The sequence below is a fragment of the Aedes aegypti genome, chromosome 3, assembly GCF_002204515.2.
Source record: "Aedes aegypti strain LVP_AGWG chromosome 3, AaegL5.0 Primary Assembly, whole genome shotgun sequence".
NCBI classification, from domain to species: Eukaryota; Metazoa; Arthropoda; class Insecta; order Diptera; family Culicidae; genus Aedes; species Aedes aegypti.
The window spans coordinates 64,227,445-64,246,220 of NC_035109.1; the positions used below are offsets into that span (position 1 = coordinate 64,227,445).

Genomic DNA, 18,776 nt, shown 5'->3' on the forward strand with positions numbered 1-18,776 from the left:
CCATGAGCAATACTTTTCATGTTCCATTTACAATTCGCCCACCTTCCAATCTGACGAAGGTTATAAATCATCATCCTATCTAACAAGAATATTTTTCTCTTTTCTGCATTTTCCTTCGGTAACTTCGGAAAACACCCCCACATCCCATCGCCCCCGGCTTCCGTTTTCCGCTGCCGCCGGAAACTCCGTACTTGCGCTCAACATTAACATCACGATGACGTCGTCAACAACTTTGGGCCGATGCCTGCGGGGGATGGGGCAAAAATAACTAGGACGTGGTATTTGCCCTGGCGCATGCCACCGGAAAAACCGGAAGATTCACCCTCATCGAGCGATGGCGAAACAACGAAAGGCTGCTGGCACCCCACGAGAACCCGCTGAAAATTCTCATGAAGTGGGGCGAATACTCCAGTGATGTGCAGTTCATACTGCAACGATCCGAGCAGAAAAAGCCCGATCAAAACCAGCAGAATAATAATAGTAGTAATAGCAATAGTAATACTAATAGCAACAGTCCCGCTCAGAACCAGCAGAATACTCATCAACAGCAGCAACAACAACCTCATCAACAGCAACCACATCCCCAGTCTCAGCAGCAGATCCTGAGGCAGCAGCAAAAGTTGAATCAGTTGAATAATAACCACCTCTTGGGGGGCACCGGGTTGGACGACCCCAAGAGCAAGTTGGTTCAGAACAACCTGAAGAATAGTGCCGGCAGTCCAGGAAATGACCCCTACGGGAAACAGTTTAGCCAGCATCAGCAACATCAGCAACACCATCTTCACCAGCAATCGGAATTGATCAGTAATTGTGTGCCGCCGTCTTCGCTGGAGCGTGGAAAGGAAACGAGGAAGAGCCTCAACTCAGGGTGAGTCATCATTCTTTCTTTGGGATAGAGCGTTGTTCTTGGGAAGAATAGGATGCGTATTAGGTTTACAATAAGAGAATTTTACGGATTTGTCCAACATGTGGGTTTTGGGTATCTGGATATGTAGCTAGAAAATGATGAAACATAATTGATAATCTCAGTATGGTGCTTCACTGGGACCTGGGAATAGAATAATCTTATTAGTTTTTTTCAATTAAAAGCGGGCATTGAAAATTAATTCAATTTACTTTGGAATTTCAAAACACTTTTAAATAAAGTATTACACTATGTACTGGCTCGACGTTTAAGGATCAACTTCAACAGCAGTACACCACCAACATTGAAGGAATAATCACAATTAATTATCCTCAGGGAAACTTGCCTTGCCATATGGACACCAAAAAAAGTTATTTTATTTTAATCCTATGTATTCATTTGAATTCTATACAGTCCTGGCTGTCATCATAGATTGGAAACTAATTAATTACAAAAGATAGAACACTAATCCTCATCAACTAACATCTATCCGAAGAAGAGCCTTTCCTCCCCTACTTCATTGGAAACCGATAGACGGTCCTGACCCAAAAGAAAAGATGATGGGTTTTTGACCCAGCCACACGATAGAAAGGATTATTATTTGTTCAATTATCAGGTCCCTTCGGTATGTCAGATAGTTTTCTCTTCATCTCCTTTCATTGAGTGTTTTCTCATATTTCGATTCGAGCACCGGCCGGTCCGACTCTACTATAGATTGGATTGTTTATACGCCAATAATGTGATAAGGTCAGCAGAACACATAATAATGAACCCGAGATAGTTCGGATGGTCACTTTCCGAACGAAACATGATTTCCCACTTTGAAGATTTCCTTCCCCAGGACATACCACCAGCAGCGCATCCTACTACAATGGTGACCCTGATTCGAATTGCTTTGGCCAGTCTGTCGTTCAAATAGTCGTCCGTCGACGATTCGATCCGATATGGTGACGGCATGAATTGATGGAAACCTGATGGCGACAGACGATTGTTACCTACTATACGTTGCACAGAGGAGTCATTTGGATCAATCATTGCCAAAATTATGTTCTGCCCTTTAATTTATTATGCCCCTTTTTTGATTATTTGAGAATCTTCCATTTTTGCAAGTATGAAGAAAAAATATCCACCCTTTTTTGCAATCGACTACAGATGACACGCAGACTTCTTCCTTTTACGGAGAGGCCTGTATCATCCGCAAACAAGGATTTTTGACATCCCTGAGGTAACTCAGGTAAGTCAGATGTGAAAATATTGTATAATATTGGTCCCAAAATGCTGCCTTGAGGAACACCAGCTCGTACAGGAAGTCTTTCAGATCTGCAGTTCTGATAATTAACCTGAAGTGTACGATTTGACAGATAACTTTGAATTATGCTAGCAATGTATGTTGGAAAATTAAAGTTTTTTAATTTAACAATCAAACCTACATGCCAAATACTGTCGAATGCTTTTTCTATGTCCAGAAGAGCAACACCAGTAGAATAGCCTTCAGATTTGTTGGAACGGATCAAATTTGTTACACGTAAAAGTTGATGAGTGGTCGAATGTCCATGGCGGAATCCAAACTGTTCATTGGCAAAAATTGAATGTGGGCCATAATTCTGTTCAAAATGACCTTTTCAAAAAATTTACTGATAGAGGAAAGCAAACTGATTGGGCAATAGTTAGGAGCTTCTGCAGGATTTTTGTCTGGTTTTAAAATTGGTACAACCTTAGCATTTTTCCATTTGTCAGGAAAATATGAAAATTGAAAACATTTGTTACATATCAACTAAGAATGATAAGCTACTTTCTGGAAGTTTCTTGTCGTGATGTAGAAAATTTCATCATCGCCAGGAGCTTTCATATTTTTGATTTTTTTAAATAATAGTTCTCACTTCTTCCAAATCAGTCTCAAAGGTATTTTCGAAAATGAACTCTCGATTGAGAATGTTTTCGAAGTCCTGAATAACTTGATTTTCAATTGGACTAGTAATTCCTAAATTAAAATTGTGCGCGCTATCAAATTGCATAGCAAGTTTTTGAGCTTTTTCGAAATAGGTTAGTAATAATTTGTTTTCCTATTTTAATGCCGGTATTGGCTTCTGAGGTTTTTTTTTCAAAATTTTAGATAATTTCCAAAAGGGCTTAGAGCCAGGGCCCAATTTAGAAATTTTATTTTCATATTTGTTTCTTAATTGTGAAAAATGTTTCTTGATTTCTTTCTGCAAATCCTGCCATAAAATTTTTATAGCAGGATTTGCGAGTGCGTTGAAATTGCCTTTTTCTCACGTTTTTAAGACGGATCAAGAGTTTAAGATCATCGTCTAGAATCACGGATTCAAATTTTACTTCATATTTTGGAATTGCAATGCTACTGGCTTCAACAATGGAATTTGTTAAAGTTTCAAGAGCATTGTTAATATCAAGTTTTGTTTGTGAAGCAATGTTAACATCAAGATAAGAGTCAATATATGTTTCATATATATTCCAGTCTGCTCGAAAATAATTGAAAGTGGAGCTGATAGGATTGAGAATCGCTTCATGGGATATTTGAAATGTAACATGGACATGATTAGAATCAAAATCAGCATGGGTAACTAATTGGCTACAAAGACGTCTAGAGTCGGTTAAGACCAAGTCAATCGTAGATGGATTTCTAAAAGAGGAAAAACATGTAGGGCTATCAGGGTAGTGAATTGAGAAATATCCTGAAGAGCACTCATCAAATAAAATTCTGCCGTTGGAATTGCTTTGAGAATTATTCCATGACCGATGTTTGGCATTAAAGTCACCGATGACATACAAATTTGACTTATTGCGAGTCAATTTTCGCAAGTCAGATTGGAGCAAATTAACTTGCTGTCCAGAGCATTGAAAAGGCAAATAGGCAGCTATGAAAGTATATTTACCAAGCAGTGTTTCAACTGAAACACCTTAAGTTTCAAAAACTTTAGTTTCAAATGACGAAAACAGTTGACTCAAAAATTAGACTTATGATTGCCACCGCAGTTCGCGCATTTAAACTTGGTGGTATCTTCCTTCACAGGACAGACGTCCTTAACGTGAGAAGAACCGCCGCAAATAATGAATTTAGCATTCATGCGGCAATGTTTAGTGCCATAACCACACTTTTGGCACCGACGGCACTGAGTGGGGTTCTGAAAATTTCCTACAGGTTTCTGGAATAGTTCCCCTATCACACAGACATCGAATTAAGTTTTGCTGTTTCTAAAGCTTATATATTATTCAAATCACTTTTGTTAAAGTGAACTAAATAATATTCTTAAGGAAGCCCTTTCCAACGAATGCCAAATTGAATTTTCCTTTTCATAATGATGACTTGGACTGGGAAAAATCAAAGTAAATCGTTTATTCCATTTTTAATCCCATCACAGGTGATTTATACCGTGATGGATCGACATCTGTACACCTAACAAATGAATCTAAATCCATCCACTTCATACAAAACGCCTACTATTTGTATAAAGTGTACGCATTTTGAGCCTGTTCAGCTTTTGGTCCCCCACTGTAGTTACTTGAGGTACCTTTCAAGACTACCTTGAACAACCGTTTTCAAATCAATATTAGGGCACCAAAAGACCATTAATAGCAGCAATTATTTTTTCTCATGATTGACCAAACTAACTCCTCTGTGCATCGGTCGCTCGGTCAAGTCATTTTACGTTTCGTTATGGCGCGGGATCATCCGTGCTCATCTTCCTTCCGGCCAACAACCGGTGGGAATTATCAATGCATGACCCGAAGACTTGCCCGAACTATGTATGCCGGGGGCTAAGGTGAAACGGTGTTGAAGAGAGACAGCCGACCCGAAGTGCGGCCTGGGACTGACGACCGACCGGTCGCCAATTGATATCGTTCCTTTTGAATTCTAGCATGCCCGCTGCCGTTCGTTGGACTGACTGCTACCTATCTCCGATCGAAGGTGTGTAGGTGTGTTTATTTTGGAAATCAGTGACACTTCTGGCTCTCGGGGCCGTCTCCTCGGGCGCAAGGTTAGGTTTGTTGATATTTATGAGAGTTGTTTCGGTTATGGGTGGCTGTTGCTGTTCGTTGATATTGGAGGCGGTGGTCGGCACGATGGGATGGGACAGATTTTTATACATTCTGAGAAATCGATTGCCCAGGTGGGCAATAAGAAAGTTTTCACCTGCCTGGCGTGATTGGGACTACATGAATTTTGGATGAGCCATTGGGGGATATTAAATAGGTGACTTTTTCCCTTTTGATGGGCTTACTTTGGATTATGAAGTCTATAATTTCAGTTTATTTATTGAAATTACTCTTTATCTTCAATAGTCTAATTGTACAATCTTCTATATAAATAAAAATGGAATGTTGTTTGTATGTCACGAAATGGCTTACGAACGGGTCAACGGATTTGAATGATTCTACCAACATTTTGTTCGTCAATGGTTCTGACGTGTTTGTGTGTATGAAAATCCCAAGATATTCACCGGGAAAGTTGGAAAAACGTGTGTGAACGGAACTGTCATTTCGTATGGGACGATCAATATCGTTTTTCAACAGCCTACTTGATGGCTAAACGAAGTTTGCCGGGACCACTAGTGAGTAATATATTCTTAGTTCAGAATATGGAATAGATGGGATGCTCGGTCTGGTAGGGGATCTTTTTGATTGGATCATTTTCAGCTTTATTATCTGTTTTTTTCATTAGAAAAATTTCTGAATCATAGTTTATCGTGTTTCAGGAACGATGATAGTTTGGAAATGTCAAACAATTAGAATGATTCTAACTCCAATAGCATTTCTAACCTTTTTCATATGTTGAGTATAGGAACCTTCCATAGCCGAGTGGTTAAAGTACACGGCTACAAAGCAAAGCCATGCTGAAGGTGTCTGGGTGCGATTCCCAGTCGGTCCAGGATCTTTTCGTAATGGAAATTTCCTTGTCTTACCTGGGCATAGAGTATCATTGTACCTGCCACACGATATACGAATGCGAAAATGGCAACTTTGGCAAAGAAAGCTCTCAGTTAATAACTGTGGAAGAGCTCATAAGAACACTAAGCTGAGAAGAAGGCTCTGTCCTAGTGAAGACGTAATGCCAAGTAGAAGCTTAAGAATTTTGAGTGTGCTCGAGTCTTTTGATTGGTCCTGATTACAACACTTTTCCAACGCAGTAGGTATTGCATCATGAATATTCATTCAGCATATTAGCTTACCGTTGAGAAGTTCCAACATCACATTGAATTAAAAAAAAAGTTTATTTTTCATACTAATGCATTCGTGACCACAGTCATTCCACACACGAAAATTGCCACCGAGCTGAAATTCCTCCACGTTTACGTACCGGTCAATGCAAATATGGTCTAATTTGATTACGCATTAGTGCTCCCTGCTGTTATCTCATGGCCCATATAAAAACAGATAATAAGTATCACGCTCTACTTCTACAGTGGCGTAGCCATTGGGGGAACCCGTTTGACATTTGCAATGTTTGTTCCTATCAAATTGTTATACATTGAAACTTCGCGTGTTTCAGAACGATTTCAATAGCTTCACAGTTAACCAAAATCTACGTATAACGAAATCACCTTTTGCGTTTTGCGATGCGTAAATCTACAAAGTTTCAAGTATAAGATGTTGCGAAAAGGTCTTAAACATACAAAAAAGGAGGCGATATACGTGCAAAAAATAACACGCAATGCGAGTGTACAGATTATATTGCGAACAAACCTGTACTCTTATGTGACTTAACTTTTGATAGCAAAGTTGGGGCATTCCTTAGCTGAGCGGTTAGAGTCCGGCTACAAAGCAAAACCATGCTGATGGTGTCTGGGTTCGATTCCCGGTCAGTCCAGGATCATTTCGTAATGGAAATTTCCTTGACTTCCCTGAGCATAGAAGTATCATCGTACCTGCCACACGGTATACGAATGCGAAAATGGTAACTTTGGCAAAGAAAGCTTATATTACTCTCCCATTGATGACGTAATGCCAAAAATAAGAAGAGAAACAATTTTATAATATAAGTTTAATATAAAAAATGAAAATAATCGAAGAGAAATGGATCATCATATAACATAACAGGGTTACGAATAAAAGTTCTAATTAATTTTTGTATCCTGAATCTAAAAATTACGTCAAAGTTCTTGCAATTCGAGTATTTGATCTTTTTATATTGCAAAATTTAACTTTGTTAATATGCATAAAACGCCTAAATATGTATATGCAATATCCTTTGAAATAAACGGTTTTAATGAGCAGAAAAATATGCTTATACAGTATTATAAGCAAAAGTGAGTTCAGTAATTCACACTTAAGCTTATACAATATTTTAAAAAATCAAACCTTGCATGTAGGCTCAGCACCAGCGGATCGTTTAGCGCCGACATATTCAAAAGTATTGCTTACACCTTTAAAAACTGTGAATAACTCTATGCAAGAATGACCTCAATGAAAATGAAATATTCCAAAATATTCATCTGGCATCTTGGGACTAAAGGAAATGGAATATATGTGATGCTCACGAAACATTCAGAATCCTGAAGAAAAAGCTGTTTGGTATCAATCTGATCAAGTTTGCTCAGTGATCAACCCCCAGATTACGGTACCCGTTAGAAGAATGCAATGATATGTTTTATCATATTGCCATATATCAATACTTTGAATATTTTAGAACAGTTCCTATGATTTTATCATTTTGTGAGCTTCGTGGCTGTGCTGTTGATGTCGTCAGGTATTAAATCTTATCGTGTCATGTACGTTCGATTCCCGCTTCAGTTTTTGAAACTTTTTGTTATTAATGTGCTATCACGGTGCTCCCCTGACCGTTATTATCAGAAAAAAATCTCCATCAAATCTGTGCTCACCAGTCGTTTTCTATGGCTAAGCTGCATGTCTGGGCAAAATTTTAAAAAAATCGTAGGGCCCGTTTTTAAGTTACGCCCTTTTGATTGTTTAAGTCCACAAATTCAAAGGAAATCTGAAATATTTTAACGGGTTTTCATTGGCCGTGACTACCAGAAGCAATATACCATCAAAATGTGGTAATTAGTTGCTTTATTTATTTATTTGTAACTTATGGGTGGAGTTTTGAATGAGAAAATCAACAAAATTTTGAGTTACGCCCTTTTGGAGGTGTAATAATTAAAAACACTAATTTTAAATAGAATAATTAGGCATTCTAATACCATTAAGTATGTTCAAATGGTTTCAATGGCACATTGCATTTACATGCAGCAAAAGTGTTTCACCATTAACTGATTTTTCATAGGCTCAAGTGCTAGAAGGCATTACGGTGTCAATTATGTACCACATACAAACAGACGTAACAAATAGAACAATAATCAATTTAAATCATAGCCACGTGAACATTTACGCCAATGCTAACAATACTTCATTTGGCCAGAGGGGACGGACCTGGTGTAGTGGTTAGAACACTCGCCTCTCACGCCGAGGACCTGGGATCGAATCCCATCCCCGACATAGTCACTTATGACGTAAAAAGTTATAGTGACGACTTCCTTCGGAAGGGAAGTAAAGCCGTTGGTCCCGAGATGAACTAGCCCAGGGCTAAAAATCTCGTTAATAAAGTCAAACCAACCAAAAACCATCATTTGGCCAACCGCGAACTAGGTGGCGGTAGTGAGCAAACGTCAAACTCGACCAAAAGTGATGCGAGCGCCACGATTGGCACGTCGGCCAACTACAAAATATTTGAATTGGGCGCTATTATGCTGTGTTATGAAAAAAATAGAGTGTTACGTATGTTTGTCTGTGTATGTATGAACTGCTATAGCTCAACTAGCTATCCCATCGGCTTTTCCGGGTAACTTTGTACTACCCCAGAACATAAACTTCAATTGCCGAGTAATGTAGTATTGACCAAACTTATGTTATCATTTATAGCATTTTTCACAAATTCATTTAGATTTTTCACAAATCTACAACTTTACATATATGTTCCCCGGTCTTTTCGATTACACAAACACGTAAAAGTCCTAGATAAATACAATAGTAAAAGCCTTATTTTACTTGTCTACCTTAACAATCAAAACTCTTTTGAGATGATTCTAAAACTTAACCTCGAATTTCATGTCCCCGAACATCATTAATCCCAGTGACATCACACTGAACGCACTATTACGCTGAATGCTATTGACCGGAATATATAAATACTTTGAAATGCCCCGTGATAATGGAATTTGAAGTAATACCATTCAACGAACTGGAACCCGATGTGATGGTCTTCAGGTTTATAGTGTTAGGGGTAATGGAATTCAAAGTTAAGGCGTATATTTAAAAAAAAATTAATAACATATGGTAAAAACAGAGTTCTCCATTAATTCAGCGTAAATCCCAGTTTAGATTACCGAAAAATTGTAAATTGTTCTGTGGCCCTTTTGGTTACTTGCTGGTCTACTAATCATAACATGGTTTGAATCCTACACAAACTGAAGATTTCTATGTAAAGACTCACCAGCTGCTATAACCATGCACAAACAAAAATCATACTTTGGGCGCGACCCAAACTTTCCCAAGCTGACGAAGACAAAATAATTATAATTAAGCTCTGTATGTGCTGCGATTTTAAATTCCATTAAACTAAATGATAACGGATGCTCTAAACTTTGCATTATTTTCTTTCATTTTGTATCGCTGCTTTCTACGTTGTAAATTTTGTTCTACTACTGCTACTCATAACGCCTACTATTTGTATGAAGTATTCGGAGCCTGTACGGATTTCGGTCCCCCACTGTACGTATACATGCGTTTCGTTACACAACATGTACCAATGATTTTCATGAAAACTAATCTAAATCGTAAGTACATGGGTTCACCAAACTAGCCAGAATATTGTGCTACAAAAATTAATTTGGTAACATTGTGAAATTGGCTCCGTAATGCCTTATAGCACTTGTGCCTAAGTAAAATCAGCTAATTGTGAAATACTTTGGCGTTATATAAGCACAATGTGTCATTGAAAACATTTTAACATGATTAACGATATTAGAATGCCTGATAATTCTATTTCACATAAGTGTTTTTAATTATTACACCTCCAAAAGGGCGTAACTCCAAATTTTGTGGGTTTTCTCATTCCAAACTTTGCCCATAAGTTACAAATAACTATATAAACCAACTTTGATTCAAATCATAGCAATATATTTATTCTGATAATCACGGTGAATGAAACCCAATTTAAATGTTTCAGATTTCCTTTGAAATTGTGGACCTAAACAATCAAAAGTGCGTAACTTCAAAACGGGCCCTACGATTTTTTTTTAAATTTTGCCCAGACATGCAGCTTAGCTATAGAAAACGACTGGTGAGCACAGATTTCATGGAGATTTTTTTCTGATAATAACGGTCAGGGGAGCACCGTGGCTATGTTACACTCTGTGTCTGTGTGGAATCCGTGTCTATCTTTATTTTATTTTACTAAGCAATTAGGGTCGATGTACCAATAGCCACATAGCTAAGAACAAAAATTCGTATAAAATCGAAAAAGACGCTAGCGTCATTATTTTTACATCATCTGAAAGCTTTTTATCTTGGTTTATCTAGCATCACGGCGTTGGCAAAATACTTATCAAAAAGGTATTTTCACAAAACTTTTATATTTTTCCTACAAAGTGTGGATCAAAAGCTTTCGTTTGATGTAAAAAAGTTCTTAGCTCATCAATTATTTCGTATGATAAAAAATCGTTTCTCTCAGTATTGCTGCTATAGGAACAATAGGTTTACTATAGGCGCAAGGGAGCTCAAATTTTAAGCATAATAAAAAATAATTACGATCATTTTTTTTAACTAAATCAAGCTGTGTATCAATGGACCTTCATGTCAAAAAAATGTTTTAAAAAGATTTGTAGCAAAACGGTCGTAAAAAGCCACTAGTGCGACTATAGGGGACTGTCCACTAAGGGAACACCGACCCTACCATTTGAATTACAATTTGCCAAATTTCTAAAAGTTTTTACAGCCAATTCCATATTTGGGGTAAACATAAACATAAATATAATATAAAAAATATCGAATTTTGTCAGAAACAGCGTAGCGGCACAAAAAAAAAAACAATGCTTTCAGATATTTTATTCAAAATCAAAACGATTCATTAACGAAGAAAACATGTTTTGCTGTTTTTATCTTTATGCTCAATGTTACGTGAAATAAGTTAGAACTAAACATTGAAGTATGTTTGCAATCCTAAGTGATACTGAAATATTTCATGTTCTCTCGTTTATCAGCACTAGAGTGTCCCTTTCCCGGCCATTTTGCTCGTCCCGGGATTCGGAACAAAAATCTATGCTTGACCCGGGAAATCCCGGGATCCCGGGATTTATCAAATTTTTAATAAAACTAGCATTTCGATTGAAATGGAAGTACAAATTTAACAATACATTTTTTTTTCAATGAAATAAACAGATAATGTAACTTTTCAAAATAATGTGTTAATTATAGCAAATCACATTTCAGATAAGTCTTTCTTATTCTGATGAAGTAACCTAACAAAAATTAAAACTTGGACTAATTACGGGTTTGCCATGGATTTTTTCAAATTCTTCATAACACTTATGAATGGAAGTAGGATGAAAATTTAAGTTTCAATTTTAAAGCAATTTACTTCAAACATTCGAAAAGTCATAAAAACTTTAGTACAAAACAAACTATTAAAGATCATTGAAGGTATTGTAGATCATCATAACAGTTAATTACTGAAAATTATTGACTGAAGTTAATTGCCGTGAATCGCAAGTCAGTCCCATCTGCATTTTGGTCAAAATTGAGTTGATATCAGTTTTCATTATATCTTCTAATTCAAATTATATCACCAAATCAAATTGTCCCCTAATGAAAAGTAATCGCATGTTAGTCCCACTTCAGATTTTCGCATCGTGTAACCCAAAAGTTGATCGTTATTTGGTCATATCTATATTTTCCTTGGAAAGGTAACGGAGTGAAAAGTAAATTATAATAGTTTCATTGAGATCGGAACATGTTCCGATCTCCTGGAATGTTTTGAATATTTGTATGGCAAACTAGATTGAAAACTTCTCAGTCAATTTTCTCGATGCCTACTTTTCACAGATGGTACTGACTTGCGGCAACTTAGGTGTACCGTCGTCGGGGTGACAATGGGTCAAAAAGGGATATGTACGATTTATTTATTGAATAACTTTCGCAATTTAATTCCAATAAATTTCAAATTTGGTGTGTATGTACTTTGATAATACTTTAACAAATGTCCAAAAAATTATAGAAAAATATGTCTTACCTGCGGCGCTATAAGTGAATGAAAAATGACCCAATCTCACCCCATAGAGGGGGTGACATTGGGTCACTCTAATTGAAATAACTTGTTTTTAAGAATATGACTGCAAAATCATTCACAGCTGAAAAATATTGATCAAATACGATGCAAAAAAAGACGAGAAGATATCTAAGATGTTTCACAAGTATGATAAACACACTTTAAAGAACGATTATAGCAAAAAAATTTAAAAGCTATGAGAAAAAATATTTAAATCCAGCATTTATCGTCAAGTTTTTACGGATTTTCTTGTTTTTCCCCTCAAATTGTCTTCAAAGTCTCATTCCCATTGCCATAGAGCCTATTCAGTTTCCCCAAAAGTTAATAGAAACAGTGATTATTTTAAACCTTCGCAAGTAGTTAAATTTCCGTGCGACATTCCTCGATCAATACATTGTAGGCAGATGTCGACATCATAATTTCATCGGTATTTCAGCGATCCAACTCATTTATACTTCCGTGAGTTGTTTCTATGATATGAAAACACTAATAAATAATTAAATAAAAAAAACTCTTTGATTAAATATTACAATATTGTTGAGCACGAAAAACAGTTGCTGGTGTGAGAATTTGTCAAAATGTGTTGCATTGTTATTCAATGCACGGAATCCTCAACTAGACTTGTTTGATGTTTCAGCGATGCTGTAACAAACACATGAAGAAAGAGAATACATGGCACCATAAAACGACAAAAAAGTAGACTTGTGATTTCATTCACCATCGATCTTCCTTGACCCAATCTCGCCCCCATTTTTAATGTTTTAGACACCGTACCGAAAATAATGAAATTTTTGTGGAAAAATCAAAAAGATTCTGGAAAATACATGCGAGTTGTATTGAATAGACTTTCAGCCTTCTACTTATAGAACAAAAGATAATAAAATACATGCGTTATACTTTGCATAGGAGAAAATTAATGTTGTAATTTTTTTCTAGTTTCAACATTCAAGTTTGTTGATATATCAAACAAAAACTAATATTTTTTTAAATGTATATCGTGATTAATTACATGTAATAATATGTTCCCTAACATATGAATTATAAATTTTAGTAATATCAGCGTTATTAGCTGAAATATTTCATAAATCATATTATCCCGTTTTGACCCAATCTCACCCCCCAGACCCATAGTCACCCCCATCGACGGTACTTCTAAATTTGTTATCTAACCATAGGCTTATAAAAACGACTAATATTGAAAAGAAATGTATTTAAATTTTGCAACTAGACAAATAAAAAATATGTGTTTCTTCTTTGGTACATTTATCTTTCCATGAAAATAATTAGTCGTTTATTCTCTTTTTCATTATGCTTTTCTAGTTTATCAAATAAGGTTGATAGTGAGGAAAAATGTCATTGTTTTCCATTGAAATTTAGTGGTTTGCATCCAATTCTACGTACATTTCGGGATTCCCGGGATGTCAGAAATAAAATCCCGGGAAACGGGAAATCCCGAAATTTGTCAAATCCCGGGATTTGTTGTCCCGGGATGTCCCGGGATGGACACTCTAATCAGCACGATGTTTGCACATTGCAAAACTCTATCAAAAAAGCACATAAATGAATGAAACAGTGTTTGTAGAATTTGTCATCAAATAATTCCTCAGGAGCTTTACATGATTGACTATAAAATTAGCCAATTCAAGAGCATAAGTATTTATTTTTTTTGCTCTAAGCTGTCATTATTATAATAATTAACGAAGATTGTAACTTTTTGAAAATTACTTGTAACATAACCCTTAAAAAAATGAAATTTGCGTGCACATCTAGTTCTTCATATTACGAGAATGAGTCCAGCATAATTTACAACGAATTTTCCAATCATCTTTGTCCAGATCTTGGAAAGTTGATTGGAATTTGGATGTATCTCATGCAGCACAGTTTGTTACAATCTATCTTTATTGATAAAACCGGCATGGTGTGTGTATGTCACAAAATGGCTCAAGAACGGACAAATGGAATAACATAATTCTTTCACTGTTGCATTTGTCAAATTTTCCTACGAGATCGTGTGAAGGAAAAGTTTTGGAAAATCCTCCAGAATAGCTGAAAAATAACTGAAAACTAATCTGTCGTTTTGTATGGGAGATTGCATGCCTTTTTCACCAGCCTACTTGATGGCAAAACGACCTTTGCCTGGATCACTAGTTTATTTATAAAAATATCTCTTATCACTTATCACATTTATCAGAGATTCCAATGGTTGAAAATATGACTTGCAATTATACTGAATAGCAACGCAAAATTCGCGAGAGGTGGAGCCTGTTCGCAACATATTTCTGTTATGGTGAGATTGCTTATTGATTGCAAAATGCTTAAAAGAAAAAGTGAAAACAAAAATATAAATGAGAATCAAACTTCCGACTTCAAGATCGAAAAATTTCTCCTCAACTCACTACTCCACGAGCTCTTCTTACAATTGCCAATGCATTATAAAGGCGACAATATTTACTAGAAATAGAAACTTGTTGCCTACTACAGCCTTGTTGCAGCCTTCGGAATACTGCTGGTGAAATTTAGATATGCCTCAAATAAAGGCTTTTTCAAAAGCTTTCGCGCTACACACGAGAAACACCATTAAGGGAACAGGATCCGTCATTAATATCAGAATTTTCAGAAGCAGTTTTTTGTTCAAAACCAAGAAAATTTACACGAAAATGTGTTCACTGTATTCTATTCTCTAACCGAAACGCAGTGAACACGTTTTCATCAAATTATTTATAGCTTTGAACAGAAAAACTGCTTTTGAAGTTTCGATGATGACGATGATTACGATGACGAATCTTTGTACGTTAAAACAAACAAACTGTTGCTTGAACATGTTTTCGTTGTTACACGATACGTAAGGTGTACTAGCACTTTCGCCCCCTTTCCAGCATTATCGCCCCCCAAATTCAATTTTACATATTTTCGCCCACTTTGGGAATCACTGATTTAACTAATTCAAATAGAGTTGTAGCAAAAGTTCTTCGAACTGCAAAAGTTCAAATGTTTTTCGATATTCCTTGAGGACTTTGATTAGATAAAATTCTACAAATTTTTTTGAAATGAATCGAATATTTTTTGGAATTTCTGAAAAATTTAAAACATTCAGTTTTCTTGAAAAAAAGTAGTTTAAATTTTAAGCAAAAAATTTGTTCATACGAAATATGAAAGATATTGTTGGACTTTTTTTTACAACAGGTCAAATTTCTACCATCTATCTTAAGAAAATTTTCCAGTATCGATTTTTTTTTCACAAAAAAACACTTATTCAAACCCCCCTTTTCTTAAATACGTTCTGAACTGCAAACCTATTTATAGTGTATATTGCAATACCAAATTACAGTGAAACCACCTTGAGTCGATATTGAAGGGACCATCGACTCATGGAAATATCGAGTCATGGAACAGCAATCCTTTGGAAAGCTGTTTCAAGGGACCATCATAGTAACCATGAATTGTTGTTTCTAGTATGGTTCCATGAGTCGATATCGAGTCATAGAACATCGACTCATGGAGGTATCACTGTATCTCATATTTATGCATACAAATTGAAAAACAAGAACATCGAAAAACAAATTCCGGATAATCGAGTCTAAAATTCCGGATAATCGAATCCCGGATAATCGAGTCCCCGGATAATCGAGTCCGACCTGTACTTTGAAAAGGTCTGTTAAGAATAAGGTCTCACTTTCGCCCGCTATCAATTGTATATTCTTTTTTTTATTATTATTAATTTTGTTGGACATTACAGCTAAGAATTGCAGTTAATGTATGGATGGTCCCTGGTCCCCCTGTTCCTACACCAATGAATTTTATGTGGATTGATTTGTCGTACTCAGTTCAACTCCTAAGCTCAAAAGATTCAATGCCCGCTTTTCTTCTCTTATCAACACACCCCCGACTAACTGCCTACTTATGCTTCTGTCGTCCGCCAAGGTAGCCTAGATGTTTACGATGATGAACTCCAGTATCAGTGAATCGTCGGCAAGCGAAAAAACGCATAAATAGACCAACAAACAGTCATTTGACGACGGAGCCGTAAACACGAACCAAATAAAGAATTCAGTCACTCCTTTTGCGCCTCAGTAATTCGATCGAGGCCGAGAGCTACTTCATATACCCAGTGAGTAACATAAGATATTTGATGCATGGAATGCATGCAGAGTAGAGCACCCCGAGAGAGCACCGCACAGTATTTCGATAGGCCGAAATCGTGAACTTAATTCAGTAGCACTCTTGAACGTGATTTTTTCTAGAATGATGTTTTCGGATGAAAATTTTCTAAAAATATAGCGCATATATTGGCGGTAAATGTTAGTTCGCAACTTTGCCGTAGGAGGCGCTGCAAAATTAAAATTTCTGAAATGACGATCTTTAGATATGGTGACTTTGGCGAAGTGGTAGATAATTTCAATACAAACAACTTTGCCAAAGACACCTAGTCTGTGTCTAGTCGCATTTCCAAAATATGGAGGTATTTTTTAAACGACCCCCAAAAAACAGTTTTTCTCGAATATTTTGAAAATTTGAGGTTTTTGGTAGCAACATTGTTCTACAAAATTGTGTAAACAGTCAAAATGAATCATTTTCTTGAAGACACCAAGGTTATAAAATGTAAGGGAAAGCAGTTATAGTAATTTAAGTGCAAAAACCAGTCACTTTTGGGGGTCGTATATTTTTTTCGGATGGCAAGTGGTGGCAGATGAAATCCACTGGGATTTAAAATATATCATTAGTAGTTAATAACTACTAGTTATTAATGTCTATAGTGTCATGATTATCCACGAGTATCCCTTTCAGTTAACGGTATTTTTATCAAGGTCTTTTCAAGCAAGTTTCGATCACGCTCCGGAGAAGGTATATTGTTCGTGATACCTTCATTATGTGTATTTCTTGTTTGAGTTTCTTATTTATTATTTGTGGTAATAAGGGTTATTTAGGACAAAAATCAAGATTTAATATTGATGTATTGAGGAAAATATTATTTTTTTTTATTTAAAGAATTGGCTCAAAAATAGTATTATTCTATTATTTTGCATAATAGAATATCTTTTGTTTAAAAGTAATTTAACCAACCGATGGTTCACTCTGAATCGATTTTTTTCCCCGAAATATTTGTATAGATTCCAGCTAAGGTACGCAACAGCTCCTTTGCCTGTTCGGTTAACATTTTCATTTAATTTCTAACTTCCTTCATCGTCAACCATTTTTACTAATTGAACCACACTTGAAAACAACCGCTGACTATGAAAATAAGCGCACATTTGACAGCATACATAAGCACACTCCAAACTAAATTAATACAGACAATAAGCAAGGGTTTGCATATAGCGGCTGAAAATATATCAATCACTTAACACTTCTTGACTAAAAAAGAAGTTCTTATTTTAAGCAATATGTGTAAATAGACAGAGGAATTTTTGGTCGCTGTTCAAATTACACACATCGAATGTGTTTGTTTGTTTAGTTTAGAGTGTAGAAGCATAAAAATCATAAAAAAGCGAACGGTAGAGAGCGGGGGAGAGTGAAAACAAGTGTATGACTCTCATAAAGGATGTCAGAGCAAGTATATTTCTCTAACGCGCTGTCAAAACTTGCCTAAATAGACTCTGACAAAAATCCCGTTCACTGAAAGGGATACTCGTGGATAATCAAGGCTCTAATAACATAGACAGCTACTTATGATATATTTTAAATCCCAGTGGATTTCATCTGCCACCACTTGCCACCCGAAAAAATATACGACCCCCAAAAGTGACTGATTTTTGCACTTAAATTACTATAACTGCTTTCCCTTACATTTTAGAACCTTAGTGTCTTCGAGAAAATGATTTATTTTGAATGTTTACACAATTTTGTAGAACAATGTTGCTACCGAAAACCTCAAATTTTCAAAATATTCGAAAAAACTGTTTTTTGGGGGCCGTTCATAAAATACCTCCATATTTTGGAAATGCGACTAGACACAGACTAGGTGTTTTTGGCAAAGTTGTTTGTATTGAAATTATCTACAACTTTGCCAAAGACACCATATTTAAAGATCGTCTTTTCAGAAATTTAAATTTTGCAGCGCCGCTTACGGCAAAGATGCGAACCAACATTTACCGCCAATATATGCGCTATATTTTTAGAAAATTTTCATCCGAAGACACCATTTCAGAAAAATCACGTTCAAGAACACTATTGAATTAAGTTCACGATTTCGGCTTATCGAAATACTGTGCACCGTGAGCGCATTCCACGACGGTTGGCTCGTATTGAAAATGCCTTTTCTATCGCTGACTACATATTGAGCGTCGTCGTCGTCGTTAGCCGTTACGGTTAGGCATCGCGGCGTACTGTTCTATGGTCACCAGTAGCAAAAGGATAGGATAGCGAAGCAAATGGCTCTGGCACCTATAGGACAGTGGTTCCCAACCGGTGATCTGCTGACCCCTAGGAACCGTGACAACTGTTCAGAAGATCGACCGAAACCGTTTCAGAATGTTCAAGTTGGACACATACTTAAAATGGATACGTTTTGTCTCAAATTTCGAATTTCAGATTATGGCAGTCAATTGCAATTCAATTTTAACGTCTTCGAATATATTTTCTACCTCTGGAGTA

The 18,776-nt window shown here is 36.3% G+C and overlaps 1 protein-coding gene across 7 annotated transcripts in view; it reads left to right on the forward strand.

Annotated features, from left to right (window-relative positions):
• The window catches only part of LOC5564521 (hybrid signal transduction histidine kinase A), a 285,243-nt gene that overhangs the window by 130,648 nt on the left and 135,819 nt on the right, over window positions 1-18,776 (forward strand). For all 7 annotated transcript variants that reach the window (XM_021855302.1, XM_021855300.1, XM_021855296.1 and 4 more), the window contains exon 4: window positions 273-868. In XM_021855302.1, the coding sequence (XP_021710994.1) occupies window positions 273-868 (596 nt within the window). The remainder of the gene's footprint in view (window positions 1-272; window positions 869-18,776) is intronic.